The sequence below is a fragment of the Lepidochelys kempii genome, chromosome 1, assembly GCF_965140265.1.
Source record: "Lepidochelys kempii isolate rLepKem1 chromosome 1, rLepKem1.hap2, whole genome shotgun sequence".
NCBI classification, from domain to species: Eukaryota; Metazoa; Chordata; order Testudines; family Cheloniidae; genus Lepidochelys; species Lepidochelys kempii.
In genome coordinates this window covers 122,566,251-122,590,305 of record NC_133256.1, presented here as the reverse complement: position 1 = coordinate 122,590,305, position 24,055 = coordinate 122,566,251, and the positions used below count along the sequence as shown (strand labels likewise).

Here is a 24,055-nt window from a genome sequence, read left to right as displayed (position 1 = left end):
GGATAAAATGTATATAGGTATACCATACTAGGTCTGAAATGAGTAATTATTCAGCTGTATAGATTAGGCTCCACACAGTATATTAAACCAATAACAAGGTAACATTAAAATAATATTTAACATCTGAGAAATAAGGTCATTCAGAGTTTAGCATGAATGGAACTGGGGAAAGGATGTATAATCTGGAAGCCTGAAAGTATTTCAGTGAACAATTTTGGGAAGCAGGGGGACATTTTCTACCAACTCTACAGTCTGTGTCACGGGTGATCAGGCACCTGTGAGGTACAAATGTCACAGGATCAGTCACCTGAACTGAGAACAGAAATTCATAAATATTATGCCAAAGCTCAACATACCCCCTTACTTCAAGAGCATTAATTCTAATTCTGAACGCTGCCAAAATTCTTCATTCACTGGTAAGAGTTGATGCAGTTGGTGGAACCTTAACGCAAACTCAGTAATTATTAGTGCATGATTTTCTGGCATACTGGGAGGACACATCAAGTAGGGTCCTGCAGGGATACCTCCAGAGTTTGGCACTATTCAGTATTTTCATTAATGACTTGGACAACGCAGAGGAGAGTGTGCTTATAACATTTGCTGATGTCATCAAGCTGGGAATGGTTGCAAGCACTTTGGAGGACAGGATTAGAATTCAAAGTGATCTTAATAAATTGGAGAATTGGTGTAAAATCAACAAGATGCAATTCAATAAAGACAAGTACAAAGTACTACACTTAGGGAAAAATCAAATGCACAGCTAAAAATGTGGAATAACTGACTGGGCAGTAGGATTGCAGAAAATAATCTGGGGGTTATAGTGAATCACAAATGGAATATGAGTCAACTGTATGATGCTATTGCAAAAAAGGGAAGTGTCATTCTGAGGTATATTAACAGAAGTGTCATATGTAAGAAACGGGAGGTAACTGTTATGCTCTATGTGGCACTGGTGAAGCCTCAGATGGAGTACTATATCCAGCTTTGGGCACCACACTGAAAGATGTGGACAAATTAGAGATGAGCAACAAAAAGAATTTTAAAAAATCTGACCTATGAGGAAAGGTTAAAAAAAACTTGCAAAAAGATAACTGAGGAGAGCCTTCAAATACTTAAAATATGTTATAAAGAAGATGATGATCAATTGTTCTCCACATCCACCAAGGAAGAAGAGGACACCAAGGACAAGAAGTAATTGTCTTAGTTTGTGGCAAGGGAGATTTAGGTTAGATATTAGGAAAAATCTTTAAGGATCCTTAAGCACTGACACAGGTTACTTAGAGAGGCTGTGAACTCCCCATCACTGTAGAACAGGTTAGACAAGCACCTGACAGGGATGTCTAAGTATACTTATTCCTGCCTCAGTGCAGGGGAATGGACGAGATGACCTCTTGAGGTCCCTTCCAGCCCTATATTTCTATGAAATACAGACCTCAAGCCCAGTCTTAAACACCCCTTGCACAGAATTCCCACTTATTTCAATGGTACTTGTGTATATTGCTTTGCATCAAATTTGACACTCCTTCTGGAAGAAGTTAAATATCTCTCAGTCTTTTATCAAATTGTCTCTTGACTTCTACATCATTATGGTAGTAGAAATCAGATGAGATACTTTTTACAATTTCTTAGCAATAAAACTCTTCGGTCAGCACACAGCAAGTCCCCACTCCAGAATTTACTACCTTTGGTGGACTATCAGAACTTGTGCTCATAGAGCTCTAGGATACAATGCAAAGTCTGATTAGCACTTTTTTGGTTTATCTTTTTGTTAATCCCCCAAGATGAATGTTTAGTCATATTGGACACAGACAAAATGTGTAATTTAAGGTGTGCACTGAGTTTCCTGTTGCTGCTGACCTCCTAAATTTCACAGTAATTCTTGTAGACTTGGAAAGCCTGCTCAATAATTAGGAGGAGCAAGAATGGCACAGTAGTTTAGGGATAAAGGGAAAAGTTAGTGGGGAAAACTGCCTGGTAGCAAAGTATCATTGGAGCTTAAGAACTTTTAAAATATGCATCTAAAACATGCACACTCTATGAAATATGCATCTGTGGCATTCTGGTGTTTCTTAAAAAATTCACACCAATCTCACTTGCAAGCTTTATAAAATCCCTTCAACAACCCATACTAAAAGTTGGACCTTCCCCAGTTTAAAGACTTAAAGTTGTGACTACCATTACAGTGAAGATGCATGCATGAAAAAGAAAGCTACATTAATGAAACCTAAGTACTTACAAACATGGAAACATTTAAGACAAGTAAAATACATATCCAAATATTCAGAGCTAATAGTCTTAAATATCTCAAAGAATAATTTTGTTCCTGTTTATTAGCAAGGACTACTAAAACATTATTTGCATTATAAGTAGTGAAGCATGAGGATGCTGTTCAGCATGGGCAGTGGGTATCGCAGGCACGGGAAGGCTCTGCCTTCCCAAACAGCCTGACATCCCCCTGCCCATACTCCACCCCCAGGCTCCATCCTGCCTTTGTGCCACAGGCTGGGGTAGGCAGGCTGGGGGCCAGGGTGCACCCCCGGGGCCATGCCATGCCACCCATCCTCCTAGCACTGGGACTGGGAGTGCTCCAGCAGAGCCACCACTGGCGGTAAGAAGGAACTGAGGAGGGGCTGGGTCGGCAGGGGCATATATTCAGCGCCATTAAGATGCCACTCCAGGGGGCTCCACAGCCAACCCGACGGGAGCTGCTCAGGGAAAACTTTCCAACCACTGTGCACGTGGGGCACACACACCCTAATTGGAATCAATATGAGCAATCACTCAAAGAAGAATATTGAATATTTGCAAATTGAGCCATAATCTCTTCTCTGGTTGGCAGTTTGAAATGTTCTCTTTGTATGGCCTTGTTGAGGTCTCTGGGATCTAAGTATATGCCTAGCTGGCTATTACTTTTCTCCATAATGACTAGGGAGCTCATCCATTCTGTTGGCTCCTCAATTTTTTGTGCTACTTGCATTGCTTCCATCCTTGCAAGCTCAGCCTTGAGTTTACCACAGAGTGCAAATGGCACCTTTCTACATAGATGGATAACTGGAAGGACCTGTATGTTTATCCGGATTGTATGTTCACCCTGCGAGCAACCCAGCCCTTCCCTTGAAACAGGTCAGGATATTCCCAAAAGAATGCCTCATAGCCAAGTTCAATATGATCTTGTAGTGAGAACACCCATTTTACCAGATTGAGTTTCTCACATGCAGCCAGGCCTAATATTGGTGTCACTTCCTTTGGCACTACAATGAAAGGTAGCCTGTATATTGTGTTTTTATGGTTGATGCTAGCAACACACCTGCCCTTCAGTGGTATATTTGTTCCAGAATAACCAGTTACTTTTATTTTTGTTGCTCCCAGTTTGCGTCTTATTTATAGTCTCTAAATCTTGTTCAGACAGAATATTAAGCCGAGCTCCTGTGTCTAGTTTCAGAGGAATAATTGTTCCATTCACTGTCATAGGCAGTATCCAGCCCTTCTCATCAGGCTAAATCCCAGTACATCTATGAAAAACTTCTCAAACAGATGGTCTTTAACTGAATACACTTGACTTCTCTGCACTTGGGATCCGCAGCATTTTGCAAAATGATTATTTTCCCCACAGTTTTGACAGAGTTTCCCTCAAGGCAACATAGTATTTGGGCCCATGCTGTGATCCGCACCTTCCACATGACCATCTGTGCCCAATCGTTCCCCTAGCAGCGGTTTTCATAGCAAGTGGTTCCACTCTTTGATTTGACCTATTCTGGCTATATTCTTTTATACTTAGTACATGGATAACCCCTTCTGGTGAATTCAGTTCTTTGGCTTGGGCTTTCACAATTTTTGCTGCCCTACATATTTGGAGAACTTTTTCTAAAGTGAAGTGTTCGTGGAGCAGTCTCTCTCTCAACACATCATCTTTAACACCCCAAATGATTCTGTCTCTGACCAGAGACTCTGTCAGCCCACCAAAGTCACAGGTTTTACTGAGTATCCTTAATTCTGTGACATATTGCTCTATGGTGTCATCAGTTTTTTGGAAGTATGTAAAAATGTATCTTATGTTTTATTCCTTTTTGGCATGCAATGTTCCTCAAATTTAGTCAGTATTTTACTTAACTTCATGCTTTCACCTTCTTCAAACTTAAAGTTGTTATAAATATCCTATGCATCCTCCCAAACAACATGAAAAAAAGATAGATGATTTCAAGCTACCATTTTTCTCCTTTGCCCCTATGGCTGCTAAATACAATTCAAATCTGTCTGAATTTTTTCCAGTTCTCTGCAACATTGCCTGACAATTGCAGACTGGATGGATGTTGCAACACATCTATATTTGGCTTTTCCTCCCTTCTTAAGCTAGTCAAGCTACTATATTGCTTGCCAAATACATGTGGAAGCCTCTGTGCCTTGTGCTCCACGTGCTTCTCTGGTGCCTCTGTTTGTTGCAGTTGCAAACACTGGAGTTCAAAATGACTGGCGTTTCCGTCTCATTCACCATTTCTGACACCATGTAACAATCTTGGGGTTCATTAAATAACAAGCCAGTGAACGAGAAAGGAATAAAATTTTAATAAAACAAACTGGAGACTGCACACAGCCATGTGGTGTTCCCAGTCCCTATCTCCAGCGCTCATCTCCAAATTCCTGTGTTCATAATACTGTCCCTTATGAGGGAGCATCTCTAAATTACAATCTTCTACAAATCTCTCTCTGCATGTATGTTTACACATAAGGAGAGTTTGGATGCTGCTTTTCAAGAGCTACACCTAGCCTTCAAGTCTCATTTATTAAACTAACATGACATTTGTTTACTAAAAGAACTAGCTCTTAACAGTTTGTACTATTACAGTTAACTGATAGTTTGAGATTAATAAAATACTTACACCAGGAAAATAATTTTTTTCTTACACATGTCCAAAGATCAATATACACAATTTATTAATGCATGGTGTTTTTCAAGTTGGTTTTTTTTTTAATTTTTTATAAAGTACGAACAAGCTTGATTTTGCAGGGCCTACACATGTAACCCCAGCACCTGGTCTTTGTTTAATTGACTAAGAAACAAACAGTAAATAGCTCCTATTTGCACATTAGTCATGCCATAATGTTTCGGAAAATAATCTAATGGAATAGTCATTCAACTACTGAGAGGCAGAACATTTCTGTGAAAGTTTTGCATGCCTCCAATGCTTTGAGAAGGGAGAAATTATATTACATGACTAGTGCAATAATCCTTCCAAAATACACTCCCATCAGCTTTAGCAATAATAGAAATCAAGTATAAAAGAGGCAAGCTCAATTGTTAAATATTACTGATATAATCTAGATAGCCTTGCAGAAAGCTTAGTATCTGAATTTCTAAAGCTACGTTCCTTTTGTTTTACTTTTAGCCCACCCATGGGTAGATTTCCCCATTTTTGTAAAGGTGCATGATTGTTTCACTGACTTTTCTTATCTATTTAAGATTTTTATACCCTTGCTAACATTATCACATTTCTGTGTCCCCCAGGGGGCTGTACTAGTGAGCTGTAGCTCACAAAAGCTTATGCTCTAATAAATTGGTTAGTCTCTAAGGTGCCACAAGTACTCCTTTTCTTTTTGCGAATACAGACTAACACGGCTGTTACTCTAGGACCAGTACTGTTCAACATATTCATAAATGATCTGGAGAAAGGGGTAAACAATGAGCTGGCAAAATTGGCAGATGATACAAAACTACTCAAGATAGTTAAGTCACAGACTGTGAAGAATTACAAAGGCATCTCACAACACTGGATGGCTGGTCAGCAAAATGGCAGATTAAATTGAATGTTGATAAATGCATAGTAACGCACATTGGAAAACAATTCTAACTATACATATAAAATGATGGGGTCTAAATTAGCTGTTATCACTCAAGAAACAGATCTTGGAGTCACTGTGGATAGTTCTCTGAAAACATTTGCTCAATGTGCAGCAGCAGTCAAAAAAGCTAACAGAATGGTAGGAATTATACCATTGGTAGGATAGATGAGAGAGAAAATATATTGTGTCTATATAAATCCAGGGTATGCCCACATCTTGAATATTGCTTGCAGATCTGGTCACCCCATCTCAAAAAAGATATACTGGAACTGAAAGAGGTATGTGTGACTAAGTGGGAATGTTTTTAATGTTTCCTCTGAATCCTGTAGGAGTGCCTCAGTTTCCCCTATGCATTTCTTAAGTCTCTAGGTGGTGGGATAAGGGGGTGTAATTGTTGCAAAGGGCCAGGGTACATAAATGGCTGACAGTGGCTCCTGGCACCTGATGACCTGGGCCCTTCCCCTCCTGCAAGGTGATAGCTAAAGGGTTGGAGAACAAAGGAATCAAGTGACCTCGTGGCCCAGGAAAGGGACACAGCTCAGAGGAGGAAGGGTTGGAAGGTGAGTCAGTTTGGGCTGGCTGGGGATGAGGAGTGAAGTGCAGACGTGGCTGTGGGGTCCTGTTCTCTGTACCTACAAGCTCTGTTTTAGATAGTGTTCCTGTCATCTAATAAACCTCTGTTTTACTGGCTGGCTCAGAGTCATGTCCGACTGCGAAGCTGGGATGCAGGACCCTCTGGCTTCCCCAGGACCACCTGGGCAGACTCGCTGTGGGAAGCGCACAGAGGGTCAGAGAATGCTAAATGCTCAGAGGTCAGACCCAGGAAGACAGAAGCTGTGTGAGTTTTTTGCCCTGAAGACAATCTGCTCACAGAGAGGAGACTTTACCAGAGTCCTGACTGGCTTTGTAGGGAGCAGTTCCAGAGTATTGCCCGGGGACTCTCCTTCCCTTTTCCGTACTGTCAGAAAAAAAAAATGATTAAGAGTATGGAATAGTTTCTGTATGGAGGCGAGATTAATAAGATTGGGACTTCTGAGCTTGGAAAAGAGACAACCGAGGGGGGGAATGTAATAAAGGTCTATAAAATCATGACTGGTATGGAGAAAGTAAATAAGGAAGTGTTATTTACTCCTTCTCATAACACAAGAACTAGGGGTCACCAAATGAAATTAATAGGCTGCAGGTTTAAAAAACAAAAGGAAGTATTTCTTCACACAACACAGCGTCAACCTGTGGAACTCTTCGCCAGAGAATGTTGTGAAGGCCAAGACTACAAAAGGGTTAAAAAAACACAACCAAAAAACCCACACACACCTCTATACACTCATGGAAGATAACCATTGATGGACCTATTAGCCAGGATGGGCAGGGATGCAAAACCTGAAGTGTTCTGAGCCTCTGTTTGCCAGAAGTTGAGAATGGGGCGATGGATCACTTGATAATTGCCTGTTCTGTTCATTCTCTCTGAAGCACCTGGCATTGGCCACTATTGGAAGATAGGATACTGGGCTAGATGAACCATTGGTCTGACCCAGTATGGCCATTCTCATGTTCTTTCTCCAGCCTAGCTACTGTTCCTCAGTAGCAACTCATTTCTATATTTACTACATAAATGGTTGTATAAACAAAAAATTCATCTTTTGAGATGAGCTGACAAAAACTCAGTGCTTTCTCCACTAAGTAGTAAGTAATTTGACAGTTTAAAAATTCTTCCCTTTAACTACATCAGTTAACATTTTTGAAATACAGTTTTAGCTATACTACTGTAGAAAGTATTTTAAATTCTTATGAAATGAAAATATGAACCGTTTGTTTTGAACAATGTTTATTATAAGTCACATTTCACAACTACTAGACAAATTACATACAAAAAACTACCAAACATATACAAAAGCTGCATGAAGCACATTCTGTTACACGATACATATAATAACTGAGGTGAGCTTACTTCATTAGGAATAGAAGTGTTCCTAATATTTGTTAGCAGTAAGGTTTATTAAATAAAGTTTAAAGATTCAGAAATATGCTGTTATCAAGCAGTTATTTAAATATTACAAAAGAAAAAAGTGTGCTATCAAAAAACCCTTTAATTGCATTTGACAGTTTAGTTAGTTACCCACCACACGTAAAAACACAGCATTTTCCTTAAGTTGCGGGAAATTTCCCCCAATATTTCAAACCTAAATTTGTTTGTCATATGAAAGTTAATGCAGAAATAGTTACTCATTCCTGTAGAGACAATTAAAAACAGAACTTCAGTCTGATTAACAAGCAGAAAGTGTTAACGGTCAGAGGAAAAAAAGAACTAAATCCTCATTTACATATAGCACATGGTTTAATTTACTGATCACAAAGGGTTTAAGAATAGGATGACCAATTATATTTAGACTGTTTATTACATGAAAACATCTTTGCAATATATAGCATGCAGGATTCTAAAGTGAGGGTCAGGACACAAACAGAGCTGTTGCGTGTTCAGGTCATTTCCACTCAGTTTACTGAAACAAATTTTACCCTCCGCCCAAATTTCATCATGGCAGATGCATTATACTGGAATGAGAATTTGAATGACGACTTCCAAACTAGTACTTAATGGCAGAATAATCTTGTTTTGACAGGTCAAAACAAAACAGAACCTTACCATGTCCATGACAGATTTTTGAGCATCAGCACAGTTTGCAAATTAGTCAGCTCAGGAGATGCTCCCTCTCTAGAGATAGAATAAAAGTTTCCTTTCAATTTGTGCACCTTCCTTCTATTAAAAAAAAGTGGAGTTAAGAGCATGCGTTTATCTAGTGACAGCAAAGTGGCAGACTTCTGAACCTACATGTACTCTTAATTACATTATGGGCCTTGCAGTACTCCCAGCCTTTGTATCCTTTCTTTCCTTCACCAATCCCGAAGGAAAAGCATTTCAATCAGCCTCCTTTGGCATTCTGAAGCCACAGTATTGACTGACTATCAACAGTCATTTCCTGCTCTATTTGCAAGACCTTTTCTTTGGATGGCTGGAGGATAAACTACCAGACTATATAAAGTCAATGAGATTTTCTTTAGGAAATCACAACATAGCATTTTACATTCAATGGTACTGGGAAGCTTGTGTTTACACCAGCAAGTCACATCTAATCTGAAGAGTTGTGGGTTTTCACCTCGTATGGTATGAAGGCAGTCAGTTGAGAAGGCCAGTAAGTTTGCGACATAATGCAGATTAAGTTTCTGCTGTCTGAACAGAGGGCCTATGGGACCCTGACTTGAACTCTTGTAAGACCTTGCACAAGCTCAGTCTGCATGTTGAGGATCCAATATTCTCATATGTATGCATTAAGATTCACTACATTGTAGTGAATGTTCTTATGCTGGAATGATGTATCTAGTACATGCCACCAGGAATTCTATATAGCTCATTACTGAAAAATAACTACAAATCAGACAGCTATTGTTAAAAAAAAGTTACATTCCTTTCGTCTCAAATTAATGCTTTCTTGGTCTGTTTCTAGAAGTAACTGACTAATGTTAGTTTTACAGTCAGTCATTATCTGCAGCCGTTGGAGACCTTGTGTCCATATCCTTCATCATGATGGAGGAACACACTCAGAGATGCATGCATCCAAACACTGCTTTAAAACCATCCCCCAATTCTAGACTGTGGTGTGGTCCCAGTGTAACTAAACTATGGTGGTTGTCAAAGACCCATTATGGCAGCTGGGCTGCAAGGAAGCCTCAGGCTTATCCTCTACACTAGCCCAAAAGAGGGATGAGACGGGAGCCACTGTAACACTGGAGACACTCCTAAATGGGGGCTGGGAGGGTGGAAAAGAGGGTACAAAGCATCTGCAGCATAGCTCCCAGGCTCTTTACACTATTTGTAATGTAATTAAAATTAATGTTAGTATAGTACATTAATATTAAAGACCATCTGGTATAGAACACTTGGTGCATTTAATTTTTTTATGAACACAGACTGAAGCAGAGTAAAGTCAACTGTGAAAGCATGCTATTTAAAAGAGGAAACAATTTAAGAAACTTTAGATCAGTTAGCAATGACATGTCTCCTGATTAAGATAATTTTGCATATGGGAAAATTCTGTGAATTCTACAGGTTACCTTCTCTAACGTACCACTGACACATACCAGCAGCAGTGTTTCAGTTAAGAAATTACATTTTTTTAGAACTACATAAAATGTGGTCTAGCATTGTACCTACTTTCTAAAAATCCTACAAAGATTTGAGGAATATTCACATCAGAATATAATTAAAATTTCACTATAATCATGAATTACTAGAAAGTTTAAGTGGTACTAAGTATCAGATGTACATGTGAAGCTACATTGTTCGTTGTAATTCACGTGATGCAGTATTAAATTTACCAATTCCTTTTATAAAAAACATATGCAATACAAAGATCAGAAAAAAAACCTTGCTACTAATGCAGCATTACACAGTCAAACCAAAGCTATTCCAAGTGGTGAGCCAGGCCATGCATAAGAAAATCTTCAAGTCACACTTCACATTCCCATCTGCATGTCAGCAAAGTTGTAGAAGCTGTCTACATCTCGAGAGGCCGATACTTTGTTCTCCGATACAAAAATCTATATATTTTAAACAAGGAAGTATGTCACTGATATAGATATACAAATGCAAGTCGTCTCTGCTCCTTCTAGATCCTTACATTACAGAAATGTTTGTATTTCTAGAGATTTATTCATATAACAGAGGCAGAATTCATCTTTGAAAGGAAATCAAAATAGTTTCAGGACTCAGTATATGGAGCGAAAAGTCATTTGTAGAGCAAAACTATCTTTCCCTCATAGAAAATAGCTCCTGTTTAAGCAGTCCATCCTAAAACAGTTTTACAATTTTAGACTAGACTATTTAAAGTCACTTCAACCAACATCCTGTAGGGGGAAGAAAAGCTATTAGGTACCATCAAAAACTCACTTAAGGCAGCAGAGCAAGTACTCCACCACTTTCCCCTCCCTCCCAAGCCACACAAAACTAAGAAATGCATTTCTCTCCTCTTCTCCCACATATACCTCCTTGGGTATATTTTCAAAATTTCAGAAGTACTTCCTCAGCAAAGGTGGCTTCCACTTTTTGCCAGCATCAAAATTGTTTAAATATTTAAAGTTTTACAAAAAAACTCCGCTTGTGCAAAGTAGAGGTCCTTGAATATAGTTGAAAAAAATATTGATTTTAAAAAATTAACTAGGCCTGCCTGCATCCATCAGGCAGCCAAGATATATCTAAAACAATGCAGCACAAGTTGTCAGGGAAATGGTTTGGCAGTTTACATCTAGCCAAATGCAAGTTTGTCTCCCAACCCAAAGCTGGATTTTAGAGTCTATTCTATACAACCCAGGAGGAAGTTAAGATGTGACTAAATGATAATGTACAGTGACTGAGTACCCCAGAGTTCTTCAGTTAACTGGAGTTATCCAAGGTATCAGTTAGAGACTGATAGTTCTTGGTGACCATGTAAGCTCAACATCTCATGATCACCATACCAAAACATAATTGTCCCAGCTAACATCAAACTCAACTCCAACTCCCAATCTTGGTTTTGAGATGAGATTAGAGAGAAGGGTTTGTGTCCTTGTATTGGGGCAACCACTACACTCCTTCATTTTAATATCAGGATAGACACCTTTCCTGTCAGTGCAAAAGGCCTGTTTTGATGATCCACTTTCAGAGTCCAGTGAAATGTGGAGCCCTCTGACACCCAACAAGGAATAATATCTAATAGATCTATTAATGCTTTGGTGGGATATCATGATCCATTTTTGGCCATGAATACAATGGCTCTTTAAGACCACCCCCACATCACCACGCTTGTCCTCACAGGACATCACAGTTTTCAGACAGACTGCAAAAGTTTTGTAACAAGACAAAGGACTGGGGAGCAATATAACCCCCCCCCATCTGTAAAACGGGCATCTTCGACAGAGATTAAGTGACTGTCCAATGTCACAAAGGAAGCCTATGGTAGAGCCAGTAACTGAACTGAGTGAAGTTCAATACCTTAACAGTTCACACTGGAAGAAGTTACTAATGCACCTGTGGCAGAAATCTCAGTCTCAAGTCAGACCACTTTTACCAGGAGTTTTTGTAAATGTGAACTGCGGCTGTGCAATTCGTGAGTGGCTTCTTCACCCCTACCGTAACATCCAGAGTGGTGACCAGAGTTGTTTCAGGTGAAGAATCTAGTTAATCACAGTTGTTTTCACCCAGTGACCAAATTAACATTTTTAACAGCACTCTTCAAATCTAGCAGATAAAATAGCCTGTTTAGAATCCAAGTGTGCTCTCCATGGTATTAGATTGAAACTTTATCAGGAAAAATTCACCCGTCAGTGGCACATTCTGCATACCCCTGGGCAAGAGATGTTAACTGATCCATGCCCCAGCTGGCTGGTGAAGGCCAGAAGTGTGGTGCTAGAACCATTTCTGAAGTGGATTATGAATACCTTCTTGCAGAAACAAGTCTGAAGTTGGTTATTTCCATAATTAAAAAGTTATGTTTCCTACTAAAAGTGACATGAAATATATTTCATAATATGCATTTTAAAAGTTAAATAATGGGAAAACTCCTTCATTATGTAAATGCTTGTTTTATTATGTAAGTGGTCTTTCGACTATGTGCAAACAGAAATATTCCCCAGATAACCCCATGTTCCAGTTACTTATTCAATGCAACAAGCATTTGCACATAGATGAGGGCATGAAGTCTGCCATGGAAAAGTGCTGTGTGTAGAAATCAGCTTTAAGTCAGAAAGCAGGGTGTCATTTCCAATTTAGGACTGGAAGTGATGGCACAGACATGCTACTTGAGGGTAATCCAGAGGTTGTCTTATTTGTACACGTTAAATTAGCTATGTAATCAGAATTTGACCACCACACAGTCAAGGGAAGGGGACTTTAATACTCTGTCCACAGCCACACCCAACATCATGACAACACACCATTCCATATCATTTTTAGAAGTAGGCAAAGTATAAAAAATTCAGTTTGATAATAGTAACTGAAACAACTTCAGCCTTTGAATAAGGAACTGTAACCTAGAATAAGGAACTGGGAATAGCCAACCAACTTCAACCTCATTTCCTGAGAAAAACATGCCAGCTTCTCAAAAGCAGCAATTTTTAGACCACTACTCAAGCAACTCTATGCTAAGAAATTCATAAGGCTTCTTCCTCTTTGGGTAAAGTGAATAAAGTTGTAGCAAGGCTACATCAAAATTATCTGGATTTCTCTCATCTGATTGCCCTACGCTGGTTTGGTTTTAGGCCTGCTTATGCTATGGCTGTTTGATCTCATGACCTAAGTGCCATGCATTTGATAAGCAGAGCCACACACATCTGGCAACGTGTTCAGGTGCCTCTCCTCCCACTGCTCTGCAGCCAGATTGCTCCTGCCCTCTGCCTTGGAGCCTCTGGCCAGCTGCTCCCAGGACCCTCCTGCTTGCTGTGCAGAGTGGAGGTGGGGCACACTGGTGTCAGGGGCTTCCTTCCCCCCCACCCCTGTACCCATCTCTGCAGAGCGGGGATAGTGGGACAGGACTCAGGAGCAGGATGGAGCTGCTGAGGTCTGAATGAGCCTTCTGGTGAGTGCTGCTGTGCTTAAAGAGACAGACACTTGTGTTGTTACTTCTTGGTACTTCCTGCAATGCACATATATTCTCTGTAATTTTTTTCTTTCAAAGTGATGTTATTTTAGTTTTCTGACTGGTCTGTGCATTTCATAATTTTATTTCTCTTATGCTTAAATTTAATTCTTTGAATAGTGAGTTCTAAAATGCCTAACCTGTCCTGGCTGAAGTAATGATCCCTACGGTAACTTTTTAAAAAAAATTATGTTTTGTTTCTACCGGTGGTTCACATCCACACATTACCTTGATATTGGTGCACATAAAATTATATTCCGCACATGGATGGAAAAAATTAGAGGGAACATTGCTCATGACAATGGGTAAAGAAAAACTGTCTTGAAAAGTTGGCATCTTCTCACAATAAATCAACTTAAAGGCTGCTAACAAAAGACTTTGCAGATTGAATAAGTCAAGGAGTTGTTCTTTTGATGGAAACTAAGGCGTAGTTTTGGGCACCTGAAGGCTGGCGTCCACTACACAGTCAGTGTGACATAAGCTCAGTGGCATAGCTAGATGGAGCAAACAGGGGGAGCAGACACAAAGAAAGGTGCCACACGCTTGTACTCACCGGGCAGCGCTCAGGGTCCTCAGCAGCTTTGAAGGCCCTCGCCACCAAAGTGCCGCCGGACCCAGAGCATGTGAAGACCCTGCCGCTGAAGTGCCGGACCGGCCGACAAAGACCCGGAGCACCTCCGGATGAGCAAAAATTAAAAAGGCCCCAAACAATTAAAAAGGCGTCACGTGTGCTCAGTGGGGGAGCACCCGCTCCCTCCCAGCTGCTCTACTGCATAAGCTACCTTATGTCAACCTAATTGCGTCAGTGTCTACACTACAGATTTCCTCTCATCCATGTACGTGCCCTCCTACACCAACATAACTACTCCACCTCCACAAGAGGCATCACAGTGTCTGTGTAAACACTGCATCCCTTGCATCCAACTTTGGCTATCTTGTCAATTTCAGGACAGGAGCCATGAAACTGACAAGAAGTCTGGGAGGCTAGAGCCCAGCTGCCCACAGCTCCCTGGAGAGCTGGACCCTGCTCCCAGCTGGGGCAAGAAGCCCCAGCAGCTTCCCCCCTGCTTCTCCCGCCCCCAGGCTGGGAGCCAGGCAGGGCCCCCCCCAAGAAGCCAAGGCAGTCATACCCCACTCCCCAGGCAGGAAAGGCCCAGGTGGCTTCCCCCAGTTCCTGGTGGGGAATGGGGATGGGCAGCCCACCAGGAGCCCAGGAACCCTTGGGGCAGCAGCTGAGGCTCTCAGCTCCCCACACTGCCCCTATTAGTTCGGTGGAAGCACTCCTTGTGAGGCTGCACAACACTGACACAAGGAGGGTAGTGTGGACATGGATATGTAATTACTGCAGTGGTTGTAAGTCAACTTAGTATAGGTTGACTTAGGTTTGCAGTGTAGACATACCCTTAGCTTAATGTATGCCACAACAAGGTCTATAAAAAGCTAAGCAAACAGATGAAAGATTATTGGGGTATTATCCAGTTTCTTGCTGCATCATATGATGTATCTACTTTGAAATGCTCATGTATTAAAGAACTTAGACAAACTACAAACGCTATCCCAGGGAAAGCGTTATTAGAACAAATGAAGAGAAAGCCATCTGAAAAATATGGTGTGAGAAACCTAAACTATGAGGATGTTTAGGTTACAGGGGAAAAAAAAAAAAATCGGTACATCTTTAGATTATCACCATGACCATTTTGCAAATGCAGTAGAACCTTGAAAGCTATCTACTGATCACTCTTCAGTGAAACAACAGAGTCTCATCCTATTTCTCTGCCAAGAATTAAGAGCAGATTGCTCCAGCATGGTCTACTTTATAAGTCCCAGAACACAGCCCTGCCTTACTGTACATTAGGTAAGATTTTTGCAACCACACATTTTAAATGGAAAGCTTAAGTTCTTCAGAAATTGATGATTTAGCATCCCCTTTTCATTCAACAGGGAAAGTTTCCTACTTCCCACTGGTGAGTACTTTTCTTTGGAGTAAATTAAATTCTATGTGAGTTTCAAAAAATTAAGACTCATGTTTTCAGGTCTTGCTGGCTGCCAAGATCTTAGGAAATGAAAAATAAGGTTTCTAGATCATGAAATATTCTTCTGGCAGATTCTGGTCATAATTATTTCCTCAAGAGAAAAACATAGCTCACCTTGGTTCCACTGAAGACATCATTTATAATGCTTCGACATCCTTCCACGGCATCATCTCCATTAAACTCCAAAGCAACAACAGGGCCTACAAAGAGAGTTTCACCTCTAATAATGTTTTTTTAGATTTCTATCTTAAATGGAAGATTAGAGATTTGCTGTTTTCTTTATCCCTTACAGCGCCCTGAGGTTTGTTCACATAAAGCCTCAGAGTTCCTATTGCAACCACCATCCTTCAGGATAGGGATTAAAGCTATGGTTAATGGAGCTGTGAAAATACAAAAGTTGTCTGGGGGGGAGGGGGGGGGAAATGTGTACAAAGGAAAACATCTGCAATTCCATGTTTGAAAAACAGCTGCTGTAGAAACAGCTGAACAATGCAGATTTCCAGTTGAATTTCTTGAAAAGCAGTTGGTCGTAAAATGAAAGAAAAGTCTTAGTGTGAATGAGAGTCACAGTACTGACTGATGGATAGCTGGGAGATGGCTCAAAGTTCATTCGGATTGGGACCTAATTCCTTCACAAGTTTTTGCCTGGATCACAAGATTGGACACATGCCTAGTATCAACTGGCCCTCATGCACCATTCAGGTTTCATCCTGAAGCAAGGTTCTCTCTCAATTCTCTGCAAGATAGGCCTCCAGCAGGCCTGAGCTGCCACGTGAGCATGACAGCTTTTGCAATTCTCTGTTTGAAGAAAACAAAGTTGTTTGTATGCTAAGCATTATGAAGACTAACATTTATGCTTAACTGCTCACTATGGCTGTATCCGATTTCTCCAAATAATGTATACAAAAGGGTCTACTTCACCACTTACAAAGTATGAATGCTAACTTTGAAGCTAGTGGTCTTCAACAGCATTCTCTTGTGTTTTAAATCCTTTAACAATAGTGAATCATCATGGCGAATGACAAACTGGGATTCTATTTTGGTCTGCCATGCCAAGTTCTAGCCTTTTTCTTTGTGAATTACAGAGTTAATCCAACACCTTTGTTGTTTACCAGCAGCAGGGACTGAACATGCAAGATCTGGATCTAAAAGCATGAATTTATTTCCTAAGCCATCACCTAAGACCCACGTGGTCCTTTCACTAGGAGACAGCCACACTAAGCATGGGTTAGATCAGCTTTGGAGCATTGCCTGGAGGGATCAGGAAGGAATTCACCACTTCATTCAGGGCCTGATCCAAAGCCTACTGAAGCAAACAGAAAGACCTTCCATTGATTTCAGTGATTGTACTGCTACTGCGGCTCAAGCCATTTCCCCCCTTCTTTTGAAGGATTATCTACAGCCAGAGGGAATACACTAAGATGGACTAGAAACTGAGTTGTATGTGTTGGGGGGCTATCACTTTTAAGTGATATTTTAAGACTACTTACCTTTTTCAAGCAAAGGAATGAAGTCAGATGCACTCTGCTGGAACACTCTTTGAGCATCCTCTGCTTTCATTGAAACTTCCTTAGTCTGAACCAACAAAAAGCCTTTGCCAGTCATCTGGTAACAAACAAGGTATCCATATTAAAAACAGCTCTTAACATCACTGATATATAGTGAGGACAGAATGTTTGGCTTTTCTGAAAGCAGAAGACCAAATAAGTTACATGGGAGTATAATACATAATTTTCCCCTCTGACTATTAAACCACAAGATAACCTTCTCAATTTATTCTCTTCTTCCCTAGTTCAAAGGGAAAAGCACTTTCTTCACAACACTTGAAGATTCAGTTTTACTTATCTTTTCATTCCATTCATCCAATCTTTGCTTCTGTTCTATTCCCCTACCTGAAACTAAAGTTTTTTTTAGTAGTTTCAAATTAAAAATGTACATGTGCTGAACACCTACAAATACTACTGAAGCTAATTGCCCAACTTGCAAAGGTGTTGAATACCATTAGCTTTTCTTTAGCTGCAATAGATACCAAACCTGGATCAGGCTCCTCTCTAACCCACAAATGCAGCATCTGGCTTTTATCTACTAGTCAAGATTGTTTTTTAAAGCCATCCACAAGTTTACGGTTTTAGTCCTAAAATGGAAAAACTTCGCCATGCAGAGAAGTTATCTACACTTCCAAGAAAGCTTCCATTAGCTTCCAACTGGAGTCTTACCCAAGTAAAAATAAATTACTTGTGCATGTAAAATGTCACTCTAAAAGTAACTTTTGGTGTTCCCATATATCCCTCAAGTTTGATAGGTATCAGAGTAAGATTGAACCATCTGAGCTCATGTTCTGATGGCAGTTATGGGTACATAATAAATACCCAAATCAGTGCAAGAAAATGCATCATGAAAAACAAGTTTGGGGATAACATTTTTTTCCAAACACACCAAAACTACATACTGAAAAGTATTTTAGTAGACATCCAGAAGCAAGCCAGTTTGAACTTCAGTATCTTCACTTCAGTAAGCTATGAGAATTTGCAATTTATTCCGAAAGATATGAAATTGGAAAGTCAAGAAGCTAGAAATAGAAAAATGTGTCTTACCTCATCAATTAACTTTCTAGCATTTGCAGTTGTGTAGTCTCCAGCAAAGAATACTGCCAGACACGATTCCTCACTGCTCTTCTGCCTCCCACCCCGGGTTATTGGAATTATGCTCTTTGTGGTATCTGTAGAAATTCTGATTACTTTTAGTTCCTCAGATGTAGGTAAGGGGACATAATCCTGAACAATGGCATCTTCAGGTAGAAGACTCCAATTGTTTTCTCCCGACACAGGTGTAAAGTCATGGATGTTGCTCCATGTGTTATTGAAGATACTCAGTCCAGCATCTTTGAATTGTAAAGCCAGCTCTGGATAGTAGTACTGGAAACAGCCAAATTTCATACCTGTGGATGACTCAATAATGGGTTGGGTGGCACAGCATAAGAATACTTCCAACTTTCTGCAGTCCCGGGTGCGAAATTGTTGGCACGCCACTACACATTTACAATCTTTGCAGTCACGGAAAAACACACTGCCTTTTACGGGTCCTAGAAAGATTCGACAGCTTGTACAATCATCAATTGTGATTGTGGCAGAATGGTCAAAGATGTAGATATTACAGTTCTCACAGTCCTGAATGACAAATTGTTGCCCTGCAACTTTTCCAGGTAAACGGCCCACAGTTTCCTCCTTAAGTCCAGAAAACGTGTAGTCTTTGGGATCAACCTAGGAGAAAAAAACATAACAAGTTTTACAAGTGACAAAAGCAATAGCTAGCATTAAGAACAAGTGGAGAAACCGGAACAAACTAAATTCAAACAGAGACTGAGGGTCAAGGAACTGGCCAGGAGACCTATCTTCAGAAGAGACTTTTGTCTGGGATTTTGTCAAGGTGATGGGAGACAGACGGATGTTCTGCCAGTGCCTTCATTAAAAGATCTGGATTCAATTTCTCATACTGCTACAGATTTCCTGTATGCTCTTGGGGAAAAACATGCTTCAGTGCTTCAACTATTCAGTGCCATGGCAATCTTTTCCTTTTCCCGCCCTTTCTCTGCCTGGTCCATGGTTCATCTTATAAAGAGCGCACAATCCCATTGCCAATGTTTTTATAGAGTAGTTTGCATGCTGTACAATGTACCCTAGGTGCTTCTGAAATAGAAAATCAGATATTGGTCAGCATACCCACATCTCATGGGTCTTCATGCTTTTCAGCTTTTGTCTTTTCTTCCACCAGCTCTCCACCCTATCCCTGGCCCAAAGGAACCTTAGAGCAATATTTTGATCAGCGTATGTTGCATTTGTTAAAAAGTTATCCCTCTCTAGCCTACAATGTCACAAGGCAGGAAACGGTTACTCTATACTGTACACTCTACAGCTAACGGAAAATCTGCATTTTTTTTTTTAATTAAGACTGTAGACAAACATTGGCTGGGCTAGCAAAGTCAGCTTTATAGCCTCTGTCTCCCAACATTACTCTCTCTTGTTCAGGAGGGCCACCTTTAAAAAAAAAGTGAACTGGATGAAGAGTCCTGTTTTAATGAAGAGAATGACTAATTGTCATTCAATTACAATTTATTGTTTGGAAGAGAACTTAACAGTAGAGAAACAAATGCTATACTGCAAAATAATTGATGTTACACACTTTTTGCTACATAAAAGAGTAAAGAAAGTTTAAGTGTTACAGCAGGTTCCATTCTGCCCTCATGTATATGTGTTAAAATAGCATCTTACAGTAGTTGAACACTTGGAAGTGTAGGACATTCTTACATGAGAGGTCACTTCCAAAGCCTGAACTTCAACTCCATACTATATCCTGTGTCAACCTGATAGCTTTGGAGCATTTGCCAAGCCGTTAGTAATTCTAAAAACTAGTAAGAGAGCAACTTCTATTTAGTCAGATTTGAGTAATATGTCCCATTTTTCAAAAAGAAAAACTTCCCTCTATGCAATTTTAGAAGGTTACATAGACAATGCAAGAAACATGGAATAGACACAAGTGAACTGAGATCCAGAAATGCCTCTTGCCAGAATATCCTTCCTCACTCTGAAAATCCTAGGAGAGATTTATCCTAAATAGATGTTGAAACTAAAGACTTCAGGAAGGTAGCTGAATAATCTTTTCAAGAAAAATGTATTGTTTACATGGTAGATAGCTAGAGAGAGAGAGAGAAAGTTAGTCTGATGGAGTGCTACATGCAGCCACTGAAGAGTGTTCTTTCTAAAGTTTTGTTCCCTTTTCCTTCTAAACTCAAGTTGGCCAGTCTCCTTAAATTGTGCTGGCAGGCCTTAAGACAGCCAGCCCAGGAACAAGGAGATGAGCTTAGCTTTCAGACTACTGCAAGCTCTTTGGGGCACAGACTGGTTTCTATGTCTGTACAGCGTCTAGAATAATGCGGCCCAAACCCAGCTGAACTCAAACATATATGATGTGGTAATGTCTAAATAAGTATTAAGAAACACTTTAATCAGTAGAGAACAAACAATTATCTCCCTCCCCCCTCCACATACACACACACACTCGCTCATTTATTGCGAGCATTTAGTAGAAGACTTCAAGGGAATAATTTGGATAGTCTTGGGATAAACTGTTACTGCTTAAACAAAGTGCGGAAACAAAAAGGAGATGACTTCTCCAAGAAAGGGGAAGATGGAAGTTTAAGGAAGTTATGACTTCCAGTGTTTAGCATAAATATGCTGGTCTTTTTTTTTTTTTTAAATCTATAAAGACTTCAAAATAATGCAGGTTCAGAAGTCTTTAGGAAGTCGTGTAGACATACCATATTTCAATAGAATTAGTCTTCTAGTTTTACACAGGTTAAGAAAAAAGTGTCATTCAGCAAAGCTTAATCTGATTTGTAGTTCAATCTCAAGTGACAGTGATTTAGTGGAAACAAGTGTTCCTGAATCACTTACTGATAATCAGGTGTCCTTCCATGTGCGTTAAGACTGAATGAACAGTCAGCTTGTGACTTCCTGAATTGAGTGCTTAATTGCGCTTAACATTTCACATGCCAGAGAGAGAGCATTGTTAAATGCAAAAGCAGTATTGTTGCAACACAAATTAACTTCCTTGATTTTATTGTGTCACTCAAGTTTGTCAATTTCCTTTATAGGAAAATTGCAAAGCAAAAAATGTAGACCAAGTTAGCTGAAACTAGGGTGGAAGTTGCACAGAAGTGCTTTTAAACTTTGCCCAAAAGGCTAAATTTTCCTCAAAAAATTCCCTTGGTGCTCTCTCATTCACTGAAGACAGTCTGGAGGGCAACAGCACTAGTGAGGTCAAACGTATGCATGCTGAGAACTAAGGCCCCATCTACACTGACAAGTTTCTGCACAGTAAAGCAGCTTTCTGCGCTGTAACTCCTGAGGCATACACACTGCCACGCCACTCAGTGCGCAGAAACTGCACAGTTGTAGCGCTCTTAAAAAACACCACCCCGCCGAGAGGCAGAGAGGTTTCTGCGCCGGGGCTACAGCGCTGCGGTGCCAGTGTAGACATGGTGGTGATTACAGCGCTGCGATTGGCCTCTGGGAGGTGTCCCACAATACCTGCTTTCACCTCTCTGGTCATCGGTTTGAACAATACTGCCCTGCCCTCAGGTGACCAACTGTCATCCCCACCCTGTACATTCCTTTAGAATTTTGAAAGTCCTTCCCATTTGCTTGGTGATGCGTGCAGTGGTCTCAGTGCATTTTTCCAGGTGACCAAGCCTGCTCCACGCACCAGGCAATTCCCCCGCTTGGAGCAATGTCAAGCTGCTGGACCTCATCAGCATTTGGGGAGAGGAAGCTGTGCAGTCCCAGCTGTGCTCCAGCCATCGGAATTATGGTACCTATGGACAGATTTCTAGATGCATGATAGAAAGGGGCCATGGCTGAGACACACCGCAGTGCAGGGTCAAAGTGAAGGAGCTGTGGAACGCCTACCACAAGGTGCGGGAGGCAAACTACCTCTCCGGTGCTGCGCCCACGAATTGCTGGTTCTACAAAGACCTGGACGCAATATTCGGTGGTGACCCCACCTCCACTGCGAAGGCCCCTGTGGACACTTCATTGGCTCGTGTGCCAGTCAAGAGCGGAGCAAGCCAGGAGGAGGAAATCTTGGATGAAGAGGGTGAGGGAGATCCAGAGGCAGAGGATGACTCTGAGGCCAGAGATGCATGCAGTCAGGAGATCTTTTCTACCCCGGAGGAGCCTAACCAGTCACAGCAATCAGATCTTGGCAAAGCGCGAACAGGAGAGGAGGCCCCTAGTAAGTGGATCAGATTTAGGGAATTGCTGAAGTGAATTGCTAGGGGCAGGATGGATGGATGGAGAAAGCCGGCTTGTCTCCTACCACATGCCTAGTCTGAGCAGCAGAACAGGCTGTTGATAGACTCCCTCACTTCACGGGAATCTCCCTCAGAGATCAAGGAAACATTGCTGCACTCAGGTAAGCTGCATAGGGGCTGGGGCGGAAGCCTCAGGCTTGGAGAAGACCCTCCCTTGATTCCCTGCTCATGCTCAGCAGCGAGATATCTTCCATAATGATCACCTCCTGTGGAAAGTGTGGGGACAGGAATGATTATCAGGCCCTCCTTACAGTGCTGGCTCTACTCAAGAGCCATGTGCCCAGTGTACAGCAGGGTCCGGGAAGAGTGATTTATCCTGAGGCTACTCACCATTTTGGGGATCTTGTGGCTCATGTGCGCTTGCCTGCATCAGCCAGTTTTTGACAGGTGAGTACTGGCTGTGTTTTAAAGCCCTGAATCAGTGTTCTGTGTTGCAAACAATACTGCTTCTGTAAAACATTGCATTTAAACTTCAGAGATGACCTTGGGAGCCCAGCCTCTCTGTTATCAGTGGCAGAAAAGCGGTGCAGAATTAGGAAGTGGCCAAGGAGAATTGAGGACTTTCTTCATGAGGTTATGATGCACTCAGCCACTTGGAAACGGGAACTGAAGGAGTGGCGGGACAGCAAGAAGAGGGACTGAAAGGAAAACGTGGCACACCAGAAAGAAGCCACAGAGCGGCTCTTAAGCATTATGGAGCGCCAAGCAGACATGGTCCAGGTGATACTAGTTTTTCAAACCGAGCAGCTCCGCGCCTGCCCTCCCCTGCAGCCACTGTTGCAAAACTTGCTCTTTCATGTGCCCCCACACACACCACCACCACCCCCCTTATCAACCTCCTGGCTCCACTCTCTACCCGCAGCATTCCACTGCCGTTTGGCCCTGCTGAAGTACTGCACTGGGTGCACTGTACGCACAAAGGAGAAGGTTGGGTGTGATCCCTGGACATACACAAATCTGTAGCCATCCCAGGACCCCTCCTCCTCTGAGCATAGCAACAAATATTAGTGGCTTTCAGCTTAAAATTGCTGCCTCAGGGCATCCCTGATCCTTATGCCCTACACTGTGCCCCTCTAATAGCCCTGGTCTCTGGCTGTTCAAACTCCACCTCCATGTGCTGAGCCTCTGCAGTCCGGCCCTGAGTGAAGCTTTCAGCCTTCCCTTCACAAAATATTATTGAGCGTACAGCATGCAGCTATAAGCATAGGAATATTGTCATCGGCCAAGTCCAGCTTCCCATACAGGCATCGCCAGCAGGCTTTTAAACAGTCTAATGCACACTCAGTCATTCTGCACTTGCTCAGCCTGTTGAACCGCTCCTTGCTGCTATCAAGTTGGCTTCATAAGCTACTGCATTAAGGGGGAGGCAGGGTCTCCCAGGATCACAATGCGCATTTTTACTTCCCCTATGGTGATTTTCTAGTCCAGGAAGAAAGCCCCTCCTTGCAGCTTCCTGAACAGGCCAGTGTTCCGAAAGATGCCCGTGTCATGCACCTTTCTGGACAAACCTGCATTAAATGTCTGTGAAACCCTCACAGTGATCCACAAGCACCTGGACAGCCATTCAGAAATACCTCTTGCAATTAATGTACTCTGAGACTAGGTGGTCTGGTGCCAGAATTGGAATGTGCGTACTATCTATTGCCCCTCCA

At 41.4% G+C, this 24,055-nt stretch overlaps 1 protein-coding gene across 1 annotated transcript in view; it reads right to left on the bottom strand.

Annotated features, from left to right (window-relative positions):
* Nucleotides 1-7,646: 7,646 nt before the first annotated feature.
* The window catches only part of RP2 (RP2 activator of ARL3 GTPase), a 34,433-nt gene continuing 18,024 nt past the window's right edge, over nucleotides 7,647-24,055 (bottom strand). The window contains exons 2-5 of the mRNA XM_073353430.1: nucleotides 18,130-18,795; nucleotides 17,026-17,140; nucleotides 15,650-15,735; nucleotides 7,647-10,431 (exon numbers count right to left, since the gene is read on the bottom strand). Coding sequence (XP_073209531.1) covers nucleotides 10,348-10,431; nucleotides 15,650-15,735; nucleotides 17,026-17,140; nucleotides 18,130-18,795 — 951 coding nt within the window. The 3' untranslated portion in view covers nucleotides 7,647-10,347. The remainder of the gene's footprint in view (nucleotides 10,432-15,649; nucleotides 15,736-17,025; nucleotides 17,141-18,129; nucleotides 18,796-24,055) is intronic.